The sequence below is a fragment of the Molothrus ater genome, chromosome 6 (genome assembly GCF_012460135.2).
Source record: "Molothrus ater isolate BHLD 08-10-18 breed brown headed cowbird chromosome 6, BPBGC_Mater_1.1, whole genome shotgun sequence".
Classification (NCBI taxonomy): Eukaryota; Metazoa; Chordata; class Aves; order Passeriformes; family Icteridae; genus Molothrus; species Molothrus ater.
In genome coordinates this window covers 1,506,989-1,532,413 of record NC_050483.2, presented here as the reverse complement: position 1 = coordinate 1,532,413, position 25,425 = coordinate 1,506,989, and the positions used below count along the sequence as shown (strand labels likewise).

General features: G+C 36.8%; 1 protein-coding gene across 1 annotated transcript in view; it reads right to left on the bottom strand.

Annotated features, from left to right (window-relative positions):
- Positions 1-25,425, bottom strand: part of LUZP2 (leucine zipper protein 2) — a 147,914-nt gene that overhangs the window by 45,340 nt on the left and 77,149 nt on the right. The window contains exons 6-7 of the mRNA XM_036384310.2: positions 8,815-8,877; positions 4,256-4,318 (exon numbers count right to left, since the gene is read on the bottom strand). Coding sequence (XP_036240203.1) covers positions 4,256-4,318; positions 8,815-8,877 — 126 coding nt within the window. The remainder of the gene's footprint in view (positions 1-4,255; positions 4,319-8,814; positions 8,878-25,425) is intronic.

Sequence of the window (25,425 nt, the reverse complement as noted above, 5' to 3'; positions counted from 1 at the left end):
CATTCAGTGGCAATTTATTAATAATTTCTTGGTTTTCTCATTATAATACAAAGCAAATTTCAACTTGGGTCAATTCTTTAAAGATAACACGCTGCATGCTTTAAGGAACTGAAATCTGAAAAAGAGACAGAAACTCAAATTATAATCTCTGTAGAGATACTGACAAGCTCTATAACCTTGGGTGCATGCATTAATTTTTGTGATGCCCATTATTTATCTGTTCCATGGCTTTATATCACATAGGGAGAGTTTAAAAATATAAACATACACACATACATGCTCCCTAATTAATCACCTAGATTATAAAACACTTTGAAAACATAAGAAGTGTTAGTAAGATATGATAAAGAAGATATCATCTACCAATTCATTGTAATGTTAAGGAGAAAACTGCCTTTTTCCCTTTTCTTTTCCTCTCCCAGAGGTCTTGCTCAGACCAGAGCCATTGACAGTAATAGGTACTAGAATTTAAGAAATAGTTTCTTGATGTCGATTATGTAAAATAAAAATCAAACAATCCCTCCCTATTAATTTCACATATATCTTCAGGATTGATACCTTCAGAGAAAGCATTATTTTGATGGACATGAACTGCAGCTTTCCTTTATGCACTTTAGAAATTGAATAGTCTGCAGCTTACATCCTTCTGGTGAGCTGCTCCAAGACCTATATGGAGAGCAGACTTCCCTGAAATCCTCAGTAAGCCACACAGAAATTAAAGTTTAGTGGGATGGGAAGGGAGTGGAAGGGGAAAAGGTAAAAGTCCAGTAATGTGAAAGTAGCTAGCAGCCAGGATTTTATCCCAAACATTCGTGCTGTGCCGACAGGAAGACTTTCCATTCCATTTATCAGAAAGAGTAACAGCTTCATAAAACAGCCACAACAGCAATGCCAACATTAAATCTGTTGTTTCCAGTATCAAAGCAATTAGAAATGAATTATCACCTGTTCCTGCCAAAACCTAGCAGCCTCTCTGATCAGGCAGGGTCCTGGGTTACATTATGGGCTGTAACCAAAGCAGGTATTCCACCACCACCCACGTTAATTACCTTCTGATGGACTGCTAAGGTGGGTGGAGCACTGTCTCTCTATCTCTGCCATGACTCAACCATGATAACTCCTTCTGAGGAAGCAGCAGCCACTCTGAGGGGTCATCTCTGCTAATGGGCCATCAAGGATTCCCCAGAATGACTCCCAGAATCACACCAGCCCACTGTGAAATTCCCCATCCTAGGGGAGGTACTGAACACTCCTGCCTCTATACAATCTGGGGTTCGGGACATGATGACACGTGCCACTGGAATGCCAAGAATCACAAGAACTCTCCACTACCACCACCACCACCACCACTGGGCCTCCAGAGAAGGACCAGTCCTTTCCACAGGCTCACTGCTTTGACAAGACCACATCCATCACTCCAATGAGACTGCAACCACCATTTAGCTGGACTGCTACCACCACACTGACCAACAAGGGCACCACGTCGTGTTCTGACTTTGTCAGTTTAAACCACTGTTTCTGTACTATTGCCTTTATTGTCATTTTCCTATTAAACTGTAGCTCTGACTTGAAATCTTTCACAAGATATTTGTGTGGGGTTCAATCCTCCCACTGCTTTACCTTCCACTCAGCACAAGCAGATACTTTAAAAACTCTCCAGACTACACCAAATGGCTTCTACTCTGCTTCGTGTGTCTGTCTTCAGACATGAAACACACACACACAAACACTAAACCTACCCTCCCCCATCTCATATGATTTAGGAGGATAGCACAAGGTTGCTGCTCCCTCTGCTTCACAAATCAAATTTTCTTGGACAGGAAAAAGACTGATGAATAAACCTGCAAATATATTTGTAGTTACATATAAAGGATATATCAATATTAGCAAAGCAGGCACTCAATCCCATACAGAACTGCACACTGTCAAGAGATGTTTCAATTATTTACATATAAATATATAATACATAGTTCTCAGTATATGGGGCTTTGGAATCCACAATTCATCAATATTCTCCCTCTAAAGTTCTTAGTTTTTTAAATTACATTAGATCATCATTTACCTAGAAGGCAAGTAACTATCCTTATTTTGCAATAAGAGCACTCAGAGGACCTAATTTGGGACCTACATCTCAGCTGGTGGCTCTAGTGTTCATTCATAATCAAGAACAGTAGGAAATAGATTTGTAGAGAATTCTCAAAGCCTGACAGAAGGCTCACACAGTGTGCATCTGTGTGCAAACTTTGAGACAAGAAATGCTGACTTAGAAATGCCATGGAATAGAAGAGATATTGCTGAGAGAGAAATGGAGCTAGAAAAAAGTTTCAAAAGATAGCCTTGCAAATAAGACTGGATACTTTGGAGAAATGGAACTGTGAAAGATGCATTGTAGTGGGACCACAAGGGGAAATTTTAGATGATTGGCTTTAAGGCATTTACAACATGGTGTGGCTAAAGCTGACAGGCCAAGAAACGCTTACATTGTACTGTAATTAGGAAACAGTTGGCTTCTGATTGTGATGGTGTGAATTATAACATCTGTATTGTCTCACCCTTCACATGAGACTGAAAATGGAATAAAAGTTTTTAAAACACCTCTCAGTTGCCCCATCTCTGGGTCAGGAAAAGGGGATTGTCTGACATTCAATGTAAATCAAGGACTTTAAGGTGAAATTCACGTGGTCAAATACAGACATAGTAATCAGAAGATAATGCTCCAAGGATTTGAGGTGGAGTCTATGATGGAGAAAGCCATATCCAATCAGATGAAACCACACCTATTCCCATTCACACATTTCCTCCCTTTAGTACAGTTCTCTACATGTGTGCCTTAACTACTACATGGTCACAGTTTTCTGAAGTAGTATCAGGAGAAGGTGGATTTCACTGCAGGTGTGTCAGTGACCTGCTGGGCAGCCTTTCTGCCATGTTCACTTGTTTATGTTCCTGTTTTCTTTCTAATCTTTTGTAAGCTTTTTTTCAGGTGAGTAGTATTTGGCAGGAGCTCCCTTGCTAAGCATTAGTTATACACCCTACCATAGCTCAGATCCTTTTTTGGGATCACTGTGTATTAGCATGATGAAAAACAAGTAGGTAATAGTGCTGAGCAATCCTAGTGCTTCAGCCAAAGAAAACAAACTTTCACAGCAAGGCAAGATTAGAATTTTTGATCTTTACCTCTGCTCAAGCTCTCCATTATACTGAATTTGAAGAAAGATGTGTAACTTCTGTTAATGCTAGGTGGTGTTAAAATTTAAATGCCTAGATCTATAATATACCTAATTTTTGTCTCTAAATCTGTTTCCCTGGTTTTGGTCTTTTGGAGACCAGAAATAAACGTCCCTGGAAGAACCTTGGAATAAACTTAAGTATTAAAGAAAAAACAAAAAGAGGCAAAAAAAGCACAGAAATTACACTGTCTTTTAAACGGCCTACATTACTATATATTCACATATTTACAGCACTGTATATACAATAGACACACAGTAGAGAGAGGTAAACACCTCCAGAAGACAATTTGGAACTCATATTGACATGAATTGACTTTGTAAGTAATTCTAGGTCTAGTCTCTTTCGAGATGACTACTTCATCTCCATCCTTTATGCTGGGAATATATAAAAGGACCATTAACAGCCTTCAGTCAGGTGACCTGCTTCTCTCTCCTCTTCCTTTTAACAGGGATTAACTTCTGCCTGTGTTAACAAGGACTTGATGCCCTTGAGCAATGTCTTTATGTCTTGTCTTCTCCTCCTTTATTTTAAAATGTTTTATTAATTTGTAAAATGTGCTAGCTAGAACAGACTATGCGTTTGGATTGTTTAAGCAACAGACATTTCTTTTTTCTTAAATCTTCAGGCCTAAGGAACATTACATTGCTCAAGCTGATCATAAACACAGAGATTTGCTTTAAATGTTAACAATATTTGACTTTGCCATGGAGGAGTACTAATTAAAGGAAAAAAAAGAAGCATCTGTAAAATATTACATCATTCAGTTAGAAAGATGAGACATGTTACAGAACGTATGGAATAGGGCAACAGGTTCTATTCATCAGCAGTAACCTAGAATTTTGCTTTTTGTGAGCACAAAAACATAGATATATTTCTGAAAATGCATTATGGTATTAAGTCTGTCTTGGTATTTTGAGCTCTTTTCAGAACAAACTTAATCCTTAGAGCTGCAATAATAAAGGCAGCTATCATATTCCTACTTTATCCCTAATAATTTAGCTAACTATAGTGAAATAAAACTTACCTTAAAAATCAAATCCTTTTTCCCATAACGAAGCTCTTTCAGCTGGGCTTGAATCTTTTTTGACTGAAAGTGAGGATAATCAAATCAGGTTTTGGTTTTTTTTTTTAATTTTAAAGATTAAAAAAAAACATTGTAAATTCTGAGAACAGCAGAACCTAGATCAGATTTAAAATGTAGAACACCCCACTCCAAATAATTGTGAATTGCTTTTCCAGGTGCACAAGTCAAACCAAGCAAAAGTACTGAGGAAAATGCAAAATGGCACTCACCAAAAGCACACACCTGAGTTAGCACTGTAAAGAACAGCAGTTGGGCTTACACATTTTAGACATGAGCTGTTATTGACACTTTCCATGAAATATAACTGAAGGAATCACCTTCAAAGTAAACAATCTTATTCTTAGAAGTAAAGAGGCTCCATAGGCTTACACAGGTCTTTGTAAAGATCAGGGTGTTCCAGGTGGCATCCAAAGGAACTGGCTTGGAACTAGTTTCTCAGTTTGTAACCATGCCCTTGAAAGTACAGGCATAGTTATGCTTATTTACATCAGTTTAAGATGATATTTACTTTATATATTGCTAAATATATCCTTAAAATAATTCTAAGTAGTAGTCTATATATTATTTTATTATTTAAACAAAATAAATAGAAATGAATTTTTTGTACTAAACCCAACAATCCAAGGAACATTATTTCACCATTTGTCTAAGAATCCTCTCAAAGTAGTATTTTTTTAAAATAAAATCCACGGTCCCAACTGATACTCAATAAAATTTTTTTGTATTAATTAATGTCAAGTGTTTTGAAGTCCTTGGAATGGATTCTGTTTCACATTTACTGAAAGAGCATTCCATAAACACAATATATTACAAAAGCAGTATATCTTTCTTAAGCTAGAATTTTTGGAAAGATTTTCTCTCCTTCCAATTGATGCAGTCAAATTCAGTGACAGACTTTTGCGAAGGCTGAATGAATCTAAGGAACCAAAAATTTTAGAACCTGCTTTAAATGTTTAAATAGTAAGGCCAAAAGGGTTATGGGATTCTGCAAAATCTGAAACTAATAGCCAAGATCAGACCAGCAGTAACAGCCAATAAAGTCTGTGACTTTATTGGCTATTACTTCATTGAATAGCACTGTCCTCTGACCTGGACAATATAATTAATTGAGCTATGGAATATGTTCCACATCACCTAAAAACCAATGAGAAAATGTTCACCAATTTGAATTATTCTGAGAGCTATGTTTAATAAAATATACAGTTTCTGTGATATACAAGGAATCCAAATAGGCTGTAGAGGAATCTGAGAGCTACAATTAAGGTATAACTCATTTGCTAAATATGAAGTCTGTGATGAAATTAAGAGTCATATAGCTAAATACATTCAGTGCAGGTCAAAAGCATGTCTATGACCTATAACTCTTTGTGATAAAATTTGGTTATTTTGCAGATTTTCTGTGCTTCAAGGGAGAGGGAGGATCTCTTAGTAGAGTCAGATAGATAAAATTACCATTAAACACAGGTTTAATGGTAAAATTACTCTTAGTAGAGTCAGACAGATAAAATTACCGTTAAACACAGGTCTCTAAAATACAGTCTGGTAGTATTGCCCTGGCATGTGTCCCTTTCTGTGTCCTGGAAACCCCGTTTGCACTACTCTGCCTTGCTCTTTCCAAGGCCCTGACTTCTTGGAGAAGGAAATCCAGGCATGCTAGAACTGTGCAGGATCACAAGCATGTTCCCACATAGGCAACCAGTCAACAAGGAATCCCTCACTGTCTGTCTGCATGCAGCCTGAGGCAGCAAAACAGAGCAGGAGCTTCCTGGTAGGCAAGCCTACCCACAAAGGGTAATGGATATAATACCTGAAAGGATACTGGGTTCACACACTGTTATGCTTGGTGAGAATAGTACTTAATTAAAAACAGAAAACACACTGTACTTTTCTGGCTGGCACAACTTAACTGGCAAAATGAGCACAAAAAAAGGATGCTCCAGTAGCATTTCTGCTTGTTCCAATGGTAACGTGCTTGATAGCTGCAAATTTGCCAGGATGATTCATAAGGTAGGAGATTCTCACACTTTGAAATACACTCACAATCTGCTGTCTTGACTATTACTTAATTTATTTTTAATTTTCTAAAGAATTCTGACAAGCCAGGGCTTGTCACACTGTAATAAAATTAAATTATCCTTAGGCTTCATTCTTAGATGCAAATATTAAAAGAGACATAATCAGAAAAAAAGATCTTCAAGTTAATTACCAAAGGTTCAAATATTCTGCAGCTAGGTGTGGTGGTTTGACCCTGGTGGATGTCATGTGCCCACCAAAGCCACTCCATCATTTCCCTCCTCAACTGGCCAGGAACAGAAAATATTTACTCATATTAATTTAGTCTGGGTTTTTTGCATAAAGAATTTCTGTTAAGGTCATTGCACCTTGCCAGAATGAAACCAAAGCATAAAAAATTTTCTCTGTAATAAAATTTTCCTAATGATTATTAAATGCATTTTCTTCATTAGAGTCTCTACTTTTTAGCAAAAAGTTCATGAGGTAAGGATAGAGAGAGCTTGCTCACCAATTACTATCATGGGCAAAACAGAGTTGACTTGGGGAAATTAATTGAATTTATTACCAATCAAAATCAGAGCAGGATAATAAGAAGTAATAGAAATCTTAAAAGCAGCTTCCCCCCTCTACTTCCCAGCTTCTACCTCCTCCTCCTTCAGCAGCACAGGAGGGAATGAGGGTTATGGCCTCAGTAAATCACATTTCTGTTGCTGCTTCCTCCTCAGGGACAGGATTTTCCCCTGCTCCATCATGGGGAAATGTATTTGCACAGGAAACAGTCCTCTAAAACTTGTTCAATGTGAGTCCCTCCCATGGGCTACATTTCTGTACAAACTGCTCCAGCACCATCCCTTTCCATGGGGTGCAGCCCTTCAGGAACAGGTTGCTCCAGGAAACCAGGTCCCACCAGGAAACCTGCTCCAGCCTGGGCTCCTCTCTCCATGGACCCACAGCTCCCTGCTCCAGAACTGGTGTCCCACAAGGTCACAACCTTCTTTAGGGGCATCCACTTGCTGTGACATGGGGCTCCTCCACAGGTGGATCTCAGCTCCAGTGCCTGGAGCAGCTCCTCTCCTTCCTTCTGCACTGACCTTGCTATCTGCAGAGATTATTATTCCACATATTCTCACTCCCCTCTTCTCTGTCAACAATCATTACTGTGCAGTAACTTCTTTCTTTTATAAATATATTATCACAAAGGGGTTGCCACTGTCTGTGATTGTCTCAGCCTAGGGCAGTGGCAGGTTCATAGTGGAGCTGGCTGACATTGGCAGTTCTGGAAGCTTCCCAGAATAAGCCACCCCAATAGCTCTCCCTGCTACCAAAACCTTCCCTTGCAAACCCAATACACTAAGGAAAAGAAGGGTATTTGTACACACTGCTGTTTTTTAAGCAGTAACGAAGGGAAGAAACATCTGTATTCCTACACTGTGACAGGTTTGAGACCAACAATGGGGATAAAGGAAGATAACAGATTTTGAAAGACTTAAAAAAAATATTCCTAACCCTATTATTTCCTACCTTTGAGAATTTATCAGAAACTTGACCTCTAAAGTACTGATCTCTAATTTAAAAGGTAGAGACTCTAATGACTCATTTCTTTCTAATGAAGAAAATGCATTTAATAATCATTAGGAAAATTTTAGTACAGAGGAAATTTTTTATGCTTTGGTTTCATTCTGGCAAGGTGCAATGACCTTAATAGAAATTATATATGCAAAAACCCAGACTTAAGTAATGTGAGTAAATCAGATTCACATGTAATAGTTGTTTGTTTTTTTTTTAATGAAAAGAAAAATAAAGGGAATGCTCACATGAGTGCAGGTACTTCTACATGGAGGAATTTGCCAAAAATAGGGCTTTTGTATCACTGACTATTTATCTCACTCTTCAGTAGAGGGGAGATTTCTCTCCTTCAGTTCCACAGTGACCCTTTTTCCCTTGAAATAATGGAACATTCTGGGAATCAATAATAATAGATTTTTCCTGTCTCAATGTTAATTTCAAAACAGGCCTTTGGCAATTCCTGGCTTAGTGTAGATGGAGTTCATGTAAATGAAATCAGTTTTATATATGTTATAGATGTATATATCTATAGAGTTATATCATAGGCACACCCAGATGATTTTATTTGTCTCAAACTTGAGTTTGCAATTTGCTTTCTAGTACATTTGAGCTGCTACTTGTGAAGTCACAAAAATTACTTGAGATGACAGCACTTCAGGAACACTCACCATACAAGCATAATATATATACTGTATTCTGGTGTATATATATACATATATATATATATACATATACATATACATATATATATATATATATATACACACATACCTATATATATATATATATATATATATTTACACACACACACATATATATATTCTTGTGGATATGTATAATACACCAGAACCTCAGTACAAAACACTTTGATACAAACCTTTTGGTACATTAGATTTAGAATAGACAGGAATCTTCCTTACCTCTTCTGCGTGCATACCACAAAGCTTGTTTCCTGACAACAGCTTGTTTTTGAGGCTTTTGTTCTGTAAATGGGACAAAAAACCCCCAAAATAGTTTATTAGTAAGTGTTACTAAGATATTAAGGGACCCTTTAACAATTTGACTATACTGACTTTGTTTTTTTATATGGATAACATCTTCAAGTCACCAACAAAGATATAAATAAAACAAGAGAGATTAATCAAGGCACAGTATCCTTCTTACAGAATTCTTAAAGGCATTTGCATTAAAATTTGCTTCAACAGGAACAGGACTGCCCATAGAGACCTTCCCAGAACACTGGCAACCAAAAGCAATTTAGATTTAATAAGCTGAGGTAAAAAAGGGCAGGAAAAAACCTCTAATCCTTGCTCGGTGTCAACTCCATAGCTCAGTATCAATTGATGCAAATAATTTTAACAACTGAGTAATAGGGCCAAGGTCTCATCACTTGACCTTGATGATCAAAATCAAGGGGTGTTTCTGCTAAATTTTATAAATTAAAACTGCAAGTAATAAAACCAGTAGAAAGTTAGTTACCTGATAGCATTCTGTCAACTCAATATGGTTTTTCATGTAGGAGTTTTAAATGTATTTCTTCTCATTTTCAGGGAAAATAACAAACTCTGACAAAATTAATTCTTCATAGTAATTATTTTTCCACTACTCACTCATATTATCCCATAACTGACAGTCAAGGGTGAAGATTTCTCTGTAGTGTGAACATCTTTTAAAACTGGTCAAAACCGTAAGTATTCAATAAACAGATCCACAAGTGCTGAACATAACACACTTCACATGAAAAAAATATTAAAAGAATACAAAAACCAACTATTCCTGTGTTAAAGGACTGTAAATATACAAACAGAAAGAGAACCCATAATGTTTCAGGAATGTATGTTTATTACTGAACAGCAATAGCTTTCCTGTACAGTGTGCACAAGAACAAGCTGTCTTTAGAGAAAAAACATAATCCTATCCAGTTCAAATTTAGGTCTGCATCCCTCTGAAACACTGGAAGCTCTAATTACAGAATTGGAAGCTTTGAGTTTCTCTTGAAAAAAACCCTTTTTTTTAAAGGAAATGCAAAGAAACTAAAATTTCATTTGAAAACTCATTTTCACGATTCCAAAATATAGAGATCTGACATAATTTCACATTTCACTGTTGCTAGCTACTATGCTACAGTATACATTACTGCAGAAACAATAAATTTTTCCCAGCTGTTTGACATGGATGCCCACAGTTCTCTTATACCACAGAAAGGAACTAGGATGCTATTTTGAATGAGACAATCCAAAAATCCAGATTCAATCTTTCAAAATATGATTTGCAAAGAGCTGGATGTTGCTCTAGTAAGTGTCACAGTCAATTACCTATTTTGGTTCTTTGTTTGAAAATTTATGTTGTAACTCACCAAAGAGCAATAGCCTGTTGTACTAACCACTATGGAAATACAGAATAAGACAACTGGCTCTGAAAAAATGGAACTGTATAGCAGACAGAAGATGAACAAAGGAAAACAAAATAAAAATCAAAGGCATGAAGCACGCCTGACTCATCTATTTCTCATCAGGGGGTACACCTAAAGAACCAGGCTGTACTTGTGAACACAGAGTGAATGTGTTTTACATGCATCTTAATGGTTTCACATAAAGATCAGCATCACCTTTTGGGATGATAAAACAGATGTGCCAAAGCCACTGTTTCATTAGGGACTTGCACTTAATTAACCCAGGATATCAAGGCATCCCTTTGGTTTGACTGACTCATTATCCTCCAGTCCCTCTACACAATGGTGATGGTTGGTTCAGTAGATAGAACTCTGTCCATATTTCAGAGGCAAAGAAAGAATGAATTGTAGTCATTACATTTTTGTTCATTTATCTTCCTTTTGCTCAGTATAAACTATTGTAAGAACTAACTTCTGCTAACACATTAATCTTTTGTAAGTAATTTCCACATAGGCTATTTTGAGAAAAACATGCAGTAACCCAGAATGTGAGAAACTGTGTGGTAACAGGACACACAATGTACTAGACAGTTGTCACAATTTACACATTTTGTGCCAAATAAACCTGGCAAAAGTATACAGTTATATATATACAGAATTTGTCCAAAAGCAAAATTTGATGAAAATATTGAAACTTAGGAGATGGACTCAGTTTTTGAGATTTAGCTAGGTTTAACATGATTTCCTGATTCTGTCTCATTATCCAGGCAGTTTACAACAAAAACATCCTGCGGGGTTATCAGAATGCAAGCAAAACAGTCCTTATTTGATCTGAACTTAATAATGGCTTTAGGAATGAGAGCAAGCATTAAAAGTTAATATTATCCAGAGCATAATAAAGTAGGAGCATAAAAAAATAAGTAGGAGTTTGTTAGAAGTAGATGACAGCTTCTTGGCTACAATTTGTGTGATGTTATGTTAATTCACAAATCACATATCAAAGTTGAAAATAACTCTGCATCCTGATTAATAGTACTGATTTTTATAGCAGAATATGTAGCCTACCAGTAAAAACATTTGAAGTATAACAGAGGTTTTTTGTTTTGTTTTTTTTTAAATTCTGAATTAAAATCTTTCTTCTTCTGAAAGAAGTCTAATCAGGTACATATTCTTGAAGAATAAGTCCCTTTTGCTAGAAAGGGGCTATTAAAAGCCCCTTTCTAGCAAAAGGGGCATTGATTAACTAATCAATGAAATTTTAAATTTACAAAGGCCTATTGATTCAGAACAGAAGTTCTGACTTCTAAGATGTACAAGGATTAAAGATTATGCTCATTTTCTTATTAAGCATCCCTCAAAGAGCAAGAACAAATATACTAATCAGAATTTTATGCAGTTTTAATTTCAAATAATTCATTTGTAATTAAGTACTTCAATGGAGAAAATCTTGGACATTTCAATCTGAAAAATAAGGAATGAAATATCTGTAAATATATCTTTAGTAATCAATTTAAAAATTACATAGAGAAATTATTTTAATTAGCAATGGCCTTCTAGACTTGGAGTTAAAACATCATTACATTCAAAACAAATAGGTATTTTAATGATTTGAACATCTTAGAAAGCTTATAGCAAAAGCTGTAAACTGGAGTATTTGCATGCAATCACATCATTAAGCCAAGTTACTGTTGTACCGAACTCTTACTGTATGAAATCTTTTAGCTTATTTGCACCACTTACACCAGTAGTTTCAGTGCATTCCAAAATTCAGGTGAAAAAACTGCTGTCAGTGTTTGCCTCACTGGCAAGAATCCTGCTGTCTCTTCCCATGCAGTTTGCTCCCACTGTGCTGGTACCTAGGCTCAGTAATTCCACACGAGTCCAGCGTCCATTCCCTGCTGCCCACTGGGACAGACTGCAGTGTCATGGCTAATGGCTTAACCACTGTCAGGAAGGACTTGCTGTCCATTATGCCAAAACTCTACGGAGAATCTGCTACCACCAAAGCCAACCTTTCCTGAATGTGCCTCCTGACTGGAACTTTGGACTGGGAGTTAAGCTGCCTAAGGGAACATGAGATAAGATGAAGGTGACACTGTTATCCAATTATCTCAGGTCTGGGTAGAAGAAAACAAAGCTGAGGGAGAAGAACACATCCAAAGAAAGCCAGACCCAGGAGCTCTCCAGACAATCAGCTCTGGCTGGGTCAGGGTGGGGGAGGCCACAGCCCCAGGCTCATCTGCTGAGGCCAGGCTTGCACACACTCCCTGCCCATCCAAATGGGGAGCAGGAGAGTTTTGGGTGTGTGGCAGAACCTCTGGTCAGAGGCAGCGAACACTCATCCCCCCTCACAACAAACCAGCTCTGCTGTAAGCCCCCCTACATCCCAGGAAGGTGACATCCAAGTGGAACATTCACGTGAAGGCAGCTGAGGGGTGCCATAAACCATCAAGCACCCCTGAAGTGCCCCCCAGACCCATTCCTGAGGCCTTGCACAGGACGACTGCACATAATGCAACAGATCCAGTCTCTGTTGCATGAGACACTGCCAAACCTGCCCTCCCAGGGCACTCCCACCTGGCCCAAACCATATATAAATCCATTGAACTCTGTGTTTTGTGGGACCCTCAACACCAAGAAGACCAGAAGAAGAGGATCAATGGAAAGCTGTTGGGATCTACACTAGTGATATTTTCTACTTAATCTGTCTCTCTGTCACTCTCCTTCTCTCCTCTGTCTTTTGCTATTTCTTTGTATATTTCTCTATTTACCTCATACTTACTGTTAAATAAAATCCATTTTATTGATGTGGGCATATGGTCTCATTTGTACCTTAATTTGGGCAGAGGCATCCCTCTAACAATTTTAATAACTGGATTGTAAAAGCCCACAGAACTCAGAACTCTTAAAGACAACTTGCTAAACTTGTTAACGTGTTCTTCACAGAGCTTCTGTACTGAAAATAAAAAGCTTTCTGTCTCAGTCCCTGGGCTTTTTTTTTTCCTTTTCTCTTATTCCTAAATATTGTTAGGGTTCTGATAATATTTTCAAAAGGTGAGGCTAGACTTAATGAGAGATATATTCATTATATAATCATTGACTGTATCTATGTAGCCTAAAGATCTACCTCCAATATAAAAACACAGAAAAGAAGCTGTAGTGTCATACTTTTTTGTCAACATGCCTTTGGAACCTGATAAAATAAAACCCCCTGGCTTCACTACAAGGGTATCTGTTCCTTTCTCTTCCTAACTTTGGAAAATAAACCTTTCTCTTCTGCATCTGTTTTCCTGAATCAAATGCCAGCAGGCCAGCCAAATAAACACAAAGCATCTCGAGACCTTCACCCATGCTTTTAAAAAGCAGCAATTCCAACCATAACAGATTGAGCATTTCACCTCTCTAGAGAAGAGGGAGAGGTTGAGACTATTTTAGCATTCTTAGAAAACAATAACTATGATGCCAATCAGAAAACTTGGACAAAGCTTACAAAGAAAAGCACTAACTATACACCTGAAAGCTCAATAAAACCACTTTTACAGCTGCAGTTTTAGTCAGTTTCTTTTCTGCAAATAAGTTTTGTAAAAATCATTAAATCATTGCGCAGCTACATACGTGGCATATTTTATTTTTTATAATTTCTCCATCTGACTTTAGCATACATAGTAAAAACCTCAAGAGTCACAGTTTATAGGAATTATTAACAGTGACAAACTACCCCCAGGTCCAGTTCAGAGGGCTTTATTACCACTGTATCATGTAAATTTGAAGTTAGGGCGATTAACATTTATCTGATGGATCATACATTCTACTAACAGAAGGCTAAACTTACACCAGCAAAGTGAAAGTCACAACATTTCAGATGTCATTTTTTGAAGTTAGTTTATCTTGATTCCTGGTCACACCATGAGTGCTTTAATACTCTTATGTTAGATCTTATAGTCTGAAACACCAGTATTATCTATTTGAATCTGCATCAGGATCTAAACCCAGAATGAACAAACTATATCACCTAGACATCATCAGTACAAAGCAACTGAAAGCAGAGGCCATAAAGTATGTTCAAGCTAAGAGAATCACTTCCTCTCTCAGAAAATTATTCTCAGCACTTCAATTCAGACACTGTATCTGAGCTCTGACATTATTTCTTTTTGTCGTGTAAAAGATAAATTTGACTCTCCTTCCACTTGATAAATAATACAAATCAAACCATGATAAGCACCTGCTCATCATTTAAATATTTCTCTCTTATGCTCAATACACTAAAAAAACCCCATACAAACCCAAGAACACAAAAAACCCCTGGACTCTGGTCAGCAGGAGTGTCAGGGCCAAGTGCCAAGATGAATGGTCTTCCATCTCCTGTGAAGCCAGAGTTGTTCACTGTGTCTTTAGGAGAGAAAGCAGAAGACATCAACAGACAAAAACCACGTAGCTGGATTTATCTGATATCAATGTATTGGTATCCAGTTTGCTTTGGATATTAGTTTTATATTTCACAATGATGAAAATGGTTTCTATCTCATGAAACAGTGTGACTGCTTTAATCCCAGCAGGGTTGACTGAGCCCTTCATCTTTCTGAGACAGATAAATTGAGTTTCTGATACTTAAGTTTATTAGTTAAGATCCTCAAAACTGTTTTTCTACCTTTCATTATGGTCAGTGGAGACATCGTAACTTTTTGTAAAGGGTGTTTGCCTTGACATTCTTAAGCATGTTTAAGTTTCTTTTCCTCACAGTTTTTTGATGGCCAAGTGTGTCAAATAGCTGTATTTTAGTAGTAAAGATGCATATATATATATATCCATATATATATACACATATATATACATATATGTATATATATCTATATATATATACATATATGCATATATATACACATATATACATATATGTATATATATAACTATATATATACATATATGCATATATATATATGTGTATATATATATATACACACATATCTATCTATATATATCTGTCTGAATTGAAACTCAGTAAGCACCATTGTCCTTCTAGCTCTGAATTCCTGGGAAAATCCCATTTTTTTATGGTCAGGCTTCAGTCTCTCAGTGCACTAATGCTCCAATACTGTTATTTAGGAGGCAAGTTTTATTTCTGGCAAAATCCAGAAGCTGGCAGCCAAACTTGGTAACCCCAGCAAACACATCACATTGCCACTGCTGTAAGCTTGGACATATTTAGACTGTTTCACGCATTTTGAGCTTTTTTTCCTATAACCTGTCCCCAGCCTTACACTCTTATGTTACAGGAAAAGGTATTAAAAAGTAAGCTTTCCAAAACAAAGAGTGCATATATTTCTTTTTCTCTGCCTATCTCTGCTAATGCTAAAGGTTGCTTATTTTTTCTTGTATTTCATGTAATCAAGCTGACCTGAAAAAGCTGATAAGCAACACACAAAAATCTTCTAATAGAGCTTTTAGCAGTAGGTTTGCGTTGGTTGTGTTTCTGTTGCCATTCCAAACATTTCAACGATTGCTATGGATAAGCAAATGCTATTTCTAATTCTTTCCATGTCAGATAGTCTAATTAAAAACAGCAGCATATTAGATACAGCACTCCACTGTACAGAGTTTATATCTGCAATGAAAGGCAATTGCCTTTGCCACGCAAGGTTATTTAGAGTAAAAAGGATCAAGAAAGCAGGACACCTAGTTAAGTAGATGTTAACCTGAAGGTCTTTCCATTTGTTTGACATTTGTGAACAGAATGATGACAAGAACTTGGTGCTGCTGCAAGCTGTAGGTTGAGCTTTAGGAAAAAAAAAATCACAGTGAAAGCTCTATTAAAGCAGTGTTACAGGAATGAATCATGCACTGTAAACAAAGATGTAAATAAAAATAATTTAAATATAAAACACATTTCTGACTTGGAAAAAAAATAGGTCCTTTATCACTAGCGGAGTAAAGGGTCATGACTTTCTACAACATCATTTTTTCTGATGTAACAGCAGCAAGACATGAAACACTGCACTAACCAGAATTGTAAACATCTGTCTTAAAGCAGAAATGACATATTATGGAAGTTATGAAAAGACAGTTATGAAAGAAGAAAGGCAGGAGATGACTAAGGAATACATTTATGTGGCTCTCTGTGGAATCATACCATTCAGTTCTGCTTTAATTTTAGTAGGCTCTGTCTCCTGAATTCTCTCAGTATACTAAATATTTATTGCTACAGAACTTTTTGGCAAATATATACAATTTTTAGAAGAAGTTTTGCAAGTACAATCTACAGACATCTGAAATTTATATACCTGTATTGAAGAAGCTCCTTCAATATCTTTCAGTAAGAAAAAAGATTATTTCTGAGGTAATTTTACTAGATTGATGCCACTGTCATATTTTCTGGAAAAATTCCTTTGCCAGGATTTCTTCTCCTGGGAACCTGAGAAGCCTCAGAGAAAAATGAAAACGATAATTATCTGATTATTGCTTCTCCTGTGTTTTGCTGCTTTGGAACGTGGTTGGAGATTGTTTATGCAACATGTGAATTGTTTTGACTTAATGACCAAGCACCCTCAGGCTGTGTTGGGACTCTGGAAGAGGTCACAAGTTTTGAATTAGTATCTTGTTAAACCTTCTGTAAGTATCCTTTCTCTATTCTTTAGTATAGTTTTAGTATAGCAATCTTTAATATAATATCATAAAATAATAAACTAACCTTCTAAGAACATGGAGTCAGATTCATCATTTCCTTCCTGCCACAGGGGACCCCAAAAATACCCCAGATTGATTCACGTGCTAAATGTATCTTCACCATGCCATATTCATTCAATATACAGAGCTGTAAGCACCTACACAATGTGTACTAGATAATACTTTCCTCTTACTTCCTAAGCACCTACACAATGTGTACTAGATAATACTTTCCTCTTACTTCCATCCTGATATGGTCTATCCACACCTAGGGAATACAACGTGATTTCCCGAAGTACAAGATTTCCATATTAGGACATTCCAGCACTTTCTAAAATATTCTTCTAAATTCACAAATCCTCCGCAACTGCTATCACCAGTGCTACGATGTTTGAAAAGTGAGAATCCTCTCAGCACAGGCTTTGTATTAGGAGGCAATGTGTTTGGCCCCATCTTTGGGATGGATGAGCTAAAAATGAGGTCACATACTCTGATATCTTGAGAAGCAAATCATGGCAGCAATTTACCACAGTAAGCATGTGTGTAGCAAAATCTTAAGTTAAATCCATGGATCTTCAAAATGTCAGTAGTGGAAACTAGGTGTCATCCATGTCCTACTGTATCAGGTGCAGGCAGCAACACATTCCAGCAGTGTGTAAAGCTGGCAGGATGTGAGATACCTTCAGCCCTGAAGGGGCCCAGCTGCATTAGCAGGCAAAGTCTGTCCTCCATAAGGATCCTCGAGTAAATCCATAAAGAGTTCACTTAATGAAAACACAGACATGGGACAGTTTGGATGGGCACCTAGGGGTATTCTTAATCTAGTGACACAGAATTCCAATTTAATCACCATTAATATTTAATGATTTCCTAAAAGTCATTTGACAAGATGAAGTGAAGTCAGGAGTAGGACCTAATTTAGAGGATCCAACTGACTTTTTTTGAGCCATTAACAACACTATGTCTTCATGAATCATTGACCTATCCATGATACTGAACCTACATTTTATGCCTGAATCCCTTGTCTTGGGAAAAGGGTAAGAAAGCAGAATATTCTAATTTAAAATCAGCTATTTTTCCTTGCCTTTCCCCCTATTTAAGCTCAGCACAGCAATATCAGTTAAGATACTTTGTATCAGGCTTCAAAGTATTATGAAAAAATAAAAAGAAGGCTCTGAGTACAGCTTGAACTTCTTTGGTTTTTGAGAGTAAATAGCATGCATTTTCAAACTAAACATTTTCAGGAAAAAACCTCAAACCAAACACACTAAATAATATTTCAGCAGAAAACTGAGGAAGTTAAAGACTAGCATAAAAGGGAACTGGAGACAACATTTCTTAGTACTTATAACCCAGCCTAATCTATTAAGGGACACCTAGCCCCTAAGAACATCTGGCACACCAGGTGATCTGTCTGATCATCTTCTAATCAGCTCTGACATAAATATCAGCTTCTCATTAATCCTGCCATGAATACGGACTTGAGTGAAAATCCCAAAGTTGAGGAAGCGTTTCAGTGATCTTGGGGTCATGCCTGAAAATGGTAACAGTTGCATATTGAGAAACAAACATTTTCTTAGTCATTTTTAGATGTATTTTATGTGATGTGATAATCCAAAGTTCTTTAAAATTATTCCCACAAAACCTTTCCTGTTGATGTCTTGATTCACTACCTATGCTTAGCAAAGAAAAAAGGTAATTTGTTGATCATTACCTCAGACAATATATTATTAAACAACAGAGGCTGTACTATGTAACACTGAAATTAGACAGATCACCATTCTGAATTATATTAAAAAGGGCAAAGCCCCAATCATTCAAAGAAAATGTGTTGGTTTCCATTCTGAGTTTCTGCCCCAACACACTGTAACATTTGGCAAAGATAAACCTCCAAAGTTTGGCAGTGAACTGCGCAGACACGAAAAGCACATGCTTCCATTTTCAGAAAAACGCATTCCTAGTATTTTCCTCTATCTTTTAGTATACCAGGAACAGTCAAAGAAGTCCTTTCCTCTCTAACTAGACTCTTAGTCTTCATTGTTATCTCCTGGCATCCTGCTTTTTGTGCTCATTCCAAATGTCACCTATTATTGATAATATTCTCTGAACAGCTGCATTGATGCAAAAGCTACAAAAAGAAATTTGGCTCCATGTACTGGAGCTATTTACTGTAGTTTAATGTAAAAAAAACCCAACTCTGTAATCTCTGAAGGACTTAAATTCTTTTCCTGTATTTTTTTTTCTGCAAAAAGAAAAATTCAGACTGCTTGATACCAACATTTCCTCTAAATCTATTTTCATAAATTAGATCATAATCTTTTCAGTTCATGTTACCAAATTTATGTCAGTATGTCAGACTTTATATGTCAGAAGCTCAGTCATGAGTCCATCTAGTTTGTAATGCTTGGCATATTGAATTAGCATCTCTAAACCAGTATCTTCCCCTTTTTTGACATACTTTCACCTTCCCAAAGCAGAGGAGAAATGACACAATATATTTCACTCTACTCTTTTTTTGACTTTCCTTTGATCACCTTTGGCAAGTATTGCTAAGATCAAAAAAACTTTCATTTTTGGTGAAATTTCCAAAATAAAAATACAGTGTTTCAGCCAGTCTACTAGATTAGCTTCAGCATATCTAGTGTAAATATCCACACTGCATTTTGCATATAGCAATGTGTGTAATTTTACTGCAAACAATGTAATAAAGACACATTATTAATTAGAAGAACGAGCTTTTTATATCAGTGATAAATGTGTTCAACTCCCTACAAACACAGAAGGAGAGGCTGGATTGGAAGAGCATTGCACCTCACAGACCACGTGTTAGTCATCTGACAGACATAAAGGTCAGTATAGACAGATCAAATTGGGTGAAGACAAGATGTGTTTCAAAATAGAAAACAAATATTGCCATGACAAGCTGCAATTTCAGTATTTGTGACATTCTGGATGGGAGCCACCTCTTAGTCAAAGCAGACTGCTGAACATTACCATTATTTTATCCACCAACAATGGCCCATTTATTCAGCTCCTCATGATGCCCATTAAAAGGAGTCTAGATTTTCCCTTGACACTGCAGCACTTTTTCTCCTGGCTATGAATATCCAAGCCAAAGCCATGTGGGAAGCACAGCAAGATCTAATGGCAGAGAACAGAGCAGCCAGTATCTGCAAAGTAGGGCTGAGGAACTACTCCTCCTACATTAGGGAGCCATGAAAAGACTTTGCTTTCAAGGTCTGAGCTTGAATGCCGTGTAGCAATGTATTTAAAATCTTCTCTGAAGAAGTTTAAAAGGAACTGCATGATTTTACATCCATTCTTGAACAGTTATCACAGTTTAAATTAGTAACCACGCAAAGCAGATTGTGGTAAACAGCAAAGTAAGTAAAATGCTGCTATGCTCTTACTTTCCATGTTAGTCTGCTCTGTCTTTTAAGCACAGGAGAGTGGTTTGCTGTCACAGATATCTGTTATGAAAAATCCTTTTGACAGGATTTTTTCTCCTGAGAAGCTGAGAGGCCTCAGAAACAACATGTAAGCAATGATTATCTGCTGCTGTGGAATGCAACAGGTGCATCTGGGATTGGTCCATGTGAATTGTTTCTACTTGATGACCAATCACAGTCCAGCTGTGTTGGGACTCTGGCCAGTCACAAGATTTTATTATCATTCAATTCCTTTCTTTGCTAGCCTTCTGATGAAATCCTTTCTTCTATTCTTTTAGTATAGCTTTTGTATATAATTTTCTTGTAATATAATATATATCATAAAATAATCAATCAGCTTTCTGAAACATGGAGTCAAGATTCTCATCTTTTCCCTTGTTTTGGGACCCCTGTGAACACCACCACAGTCTGCAGGTAGAAACTTTGTAAAAGTCTTTCCTTCCTTACTTTAATATTTGCAAAACATCAATTGTCACTATATGATGACTCAAAATTGTATTTAACTCAGTATTTTTTCAAATGGTATTAATAAAATCTGTTTGACTGTGTTTTCTCTAGATTAAGAGCAGTCTATATACATTGGCAAGGTATTTTTAGGATGGTAAACATGCTTTATGAAAAACAGAGGCTTGTTGTTAGTTATTTTGCTGAATAGATTATAAGCTTATTAATTATAAGAGCAATTATTCTGATTTTGATTCAAACTTCACAGGACCTTTTATACTAAAATAGAACCAAAAGTATCTGGTGAGTAAGAGAAATAATTCTGCACTTCTACCTCAACTCAAAGCCACTAAAATATTCATAGGCCTATGAATGTGCATAAAGAATGCTTATATTCCTCCTTGAGATTATCAGAATGCAAAATAATTTGTTGGGTGTGGTAACTGATCTGTAAAATTCTATCAGAATTAAGTAGTTGTACTTTCTTGAGATACCTTCTGGATTACAAACCAAGATAGCACAACACTACATATGCTGATGGATTGGAAAAACTGAATAAAGTTTATGAACCTGGAGAACTATCATGAATACTTTAAAAACCTCATCTGGTTAAGACAGGACTGTTGCATACCCCAAAATAAAGAGAAAGATAAATCTTAGAAAGACCAGGAAAACTACAAGAGAAGCAGCCATATAGTCTATCCTTTGAGGACTGCATCAATATGAGCTATGTGTGATATAAGCTGCACTCACTGTGTGCCCCAGGCAGCAGCTGGCACAGCTCACCAACCCCAGTGAGTACATCCCTGTCGGGACCCAGGACATTGCTCTGGCTGCCCTGGAGGACTCCAGACCCTGGCAGGGGGCTCAGAGACCTTGGCACAGAGTCACAAACACCTGTGCCTTGGATTTTAGCCCATGGAAACAATTCCCAACTTTGTGTGAGGAGTTACAAGCCACAAGGGTTTGAATAGAATGATAGTGAATTTGTCCCAGGGTGAAAAAGTAGAATTTTGGGGTTTTTAGAATGGGGATTCAAGAGGCAAAATGGAGGAATCTGGGCGTGTCCTGTCCTTCTTCTTCTTCTTGTTCTCCATCTTCTGCTGTGATGGTGACACTTCTGGATTGGTTTAGGGTAGAGACAGACTGTCTAACATAGGTGATGGGTATTGGAAAATTATTGTAAATAAAGTACACGTGGTTCTTAGTATAAAAAGCTGACACCACCCCAAGGGCAGGGACTGTGCCACAACCCAACCTGCTGGACAGATCTCAGCAGGTCAGAGAAGGAATGGAACAGATAAGAGAAAATAAACAACCTTGAAAAGCAGAACCCACAAATCTTGACTTCTTCTTCAGTTGCAGAGCTGGGAAAGAAGAGACTTTCTAACACCCTGGGGGGCATCTCAACCACAGAAACCCAAGACACATGGACATCACAAGTGATGGCAAAACTAGGTTAAACCAAACCCAAACTGTCAGACCAAAAGGAGGCCAAGGGAAGTGATTAATTTGTCTGTCGGGTTTTTTAAGATGACTATGCACCAGGTCCATCATTCCTGTGTAGGGCCTTGAATTAAACACTGACATTTTAATGCAGAGAGCTTTGAACTAGATCATATTTAAGGTCCCTTCCAACCCAAACCATTCTATGTATCTAAGAAATACAAACACATTAAGAAAACCCATGTACACACAGATGTGAGTGATGCCTCGTCTGAAAAGGTATGGGGAGGTAAATGATGCAGAACAGCCCAGCTGCTGTTGACTGGCTCTGTCATTGGAAAAGGCTTACACAGAAAGCAAAAGACCAAGCATGTCAACTACGCTCTTTAGCTGCAGGTTCTGGGGTGACATGAAAATAGTAAAATTATCTAGTAAGGATTGGGAAAGAACCATAAGCAAACAAAAAAACAAACAAAACCCTAAAGCAGTGCAAAAAAAAATCTTCAATATTGATCTGAATAATTGTTGTACAGTCAGATAGCTTAGCTGAAAATAGTTAACTGAATTTCAGTGGTTTAAGGCTAAGCAAGTGTTTGACAACAGGTCTTACTGGATTTGTGGTCTTCAAAATGATATAAAATCCAAAATTATATAAAATCCAAAGCCACACCCAAAAAGTTGTAACCACTCTCAGAGATGCTTTAAATACATGCATTCTAGTTCATCTTCTCTCTTCCTCTCTCTCTCTCTGCTCCCTGGTCCTTCAGTTTCCAGTATTTAAACCCCAAATTACTAACAAGGTGCCTCTGGGCAGGTCATGCCTCAGCAGCATTCAGCAGCTCAGCTTCAGCTCACAGACTCCCAGAATGAGAGCTGGCATCTTGCATGACAATGAGCTTGTGCAAGATCCAAGCTTGGCTTCTTAATGAGTGCAGCTTCAATACTTGCACATCTCTTTTCAAAGAGATGCTCTAGTCCTGATTTTTTTTTGTATTTCTGGCTCATGAAAGAAAAAGCACAGAGATTTTAATCCCCTCTTCCAAAGTTTTTCCATCTTGCACAAAACAAAAAAAATCATTGATTAGTCTAACAGAATACACACAAAAACCTGTGGATTCATTTTTCATCTTTTTTTTATTCAACCGAATTACCTATTTCAACAGATACATTTCAACACCTATTGGATTTTTTTTTTTTACTTGAAATTAATCATTAATACGTTTGGACAAAAAAGAAAATTTGACTGCCAGTAGATTTCACATTAATACTTCTTTGGAAAAGAAGGGATATAAAAATGCAATTTATCCAGCCCAATTATATCAAATTGAATATAAGTCTGTCAGTCATAAGCAGACAATCTAAGTAATGCATCTAGCCAGGAAATTTCATAACTTTCATGCTTCTATACTTTTCAGAACTATTGTAAAGATCTGGGTCTAGGTCACAGCAGTTGTACTTCTCATGAATGTTTCTTTAAGCTACAGCTGACTATGCATATTATTTAAAAGTGGTCTATTTTTATCTGCAAAGCATATTTCAAGAGCAGCTGAATTTTCAGAGAAACAATCTTTTAATGAACTTACTGCTCAACAGCTGCATGTCTCATTATCCATAATTATTTCTCAAAATCCAAAACCCCCATTGATGATAAAGCTGTGTCATTCCAAAATCCCAGCAGTTCAGGATTTAAATAGAAACATTTACAGGCTTTTATTCCTGGCAAATATGAGCAACTATCAGACCCAATACAGGCACAATTTCCCACAAACCATATGATATACTAGAAGTGAGCTGCTCACTCTATAACAGGCCATCTACAAAAGTGAAAATTTTAAACTATCTCTTTTTATATATATTCTATTTTAGTCTACAATTCTATTTAGTCTACATTTTTGCAAGCTTCTTAGTTCTACCGGTGCTTCTAAGTTTCTTTTTCAATAACAGAAATTGCTTGAAATAAGAGCACATCTGTTTACATGCCAATCCTTTAAGACTAAATTAACATAATCCACATGATGTTACAGCTGGAAGTCTGACAGCTATTTTGTGGTATTTGCAGGAAGCACTTAAAGACTTCTAAGACCCAAATGATTTTGAGACACCTAATCCCTTTGTGCTCTACCTGGCACATTTTTTCCTCAATAGCACAGACATTTTTTTCTGTTTATTTTTTCCCCCAAAGCCTTGAATAGGCTAAGAATTGCCTTTCTGTACAATGTCCTCTCCTCACACACTACATGACAGCTGCTGCATTCAGCTGGAAGGCTGCGGCCATCTATTTGTATCTCCAAAAGGCAAAGCTGAATGGCACTAGGGTATGTGCTGAAAGGGCAGAACTATAGGAAATTATTTTTACAGTCACAGAAGAGCCTAAAATTGCAAAATTCACAATTTGGCAATATAAAATGAGGGTGAACGCAATATTTGAAAGAACAAGAGCAGCTATGAAGGAAGCATTTTCATTATCTACCTCTATATAGCTGTACGCTATAAAGATTATTGTTTCAAAACCTACACATAAGATGCTATCAATTATTTAAATATATAGCACATCCAAATTTATGAGATTTTTAAAAGCAATGTGTTCAGTGTTTGGAGGCAGGACCTAAATAACATAACATTTCCTGAAAATCATATAATTTAAATTCAGTCAAGTTTCCAAAAAACTGATATAAGTGGTTACTTTCAGGGAACTAACAAACATTGTATAAAAAATTTAATAGAAAGCCATTAGGTAGGTATAGCTTTTGGTTTCTTTTCTACATAGTAGCTGATATTTGGTACCAAAAGAAAGATTCCTTTCAAAGTAGATTTTCTAAAATTTGCTATAAATATGGTAAATATTAGAAAAGTCTACTGACCTACCTAAGCAAATCATTATCAGACAGTTTGAATGTTGATTAATGATGCATTTGTGTTCAGTAGGAGAAAAGATTTTTTAATGACTGCTCAATAGGATGAGACCGATCTGATTTCTTAGAGTATAAAGGCTCAATTGCAAAGCATCCAATGATAACAGGTGAGAACAGAAAGCAAGGCATTTTTGACTGTAGAAAAAGGAAACTGAGAGCATGGCCTAAATAACACGAAAGACTGAAAGAGACATTTCCTGTTGTTGTGGTTTAGGAGCAGAACTCCCC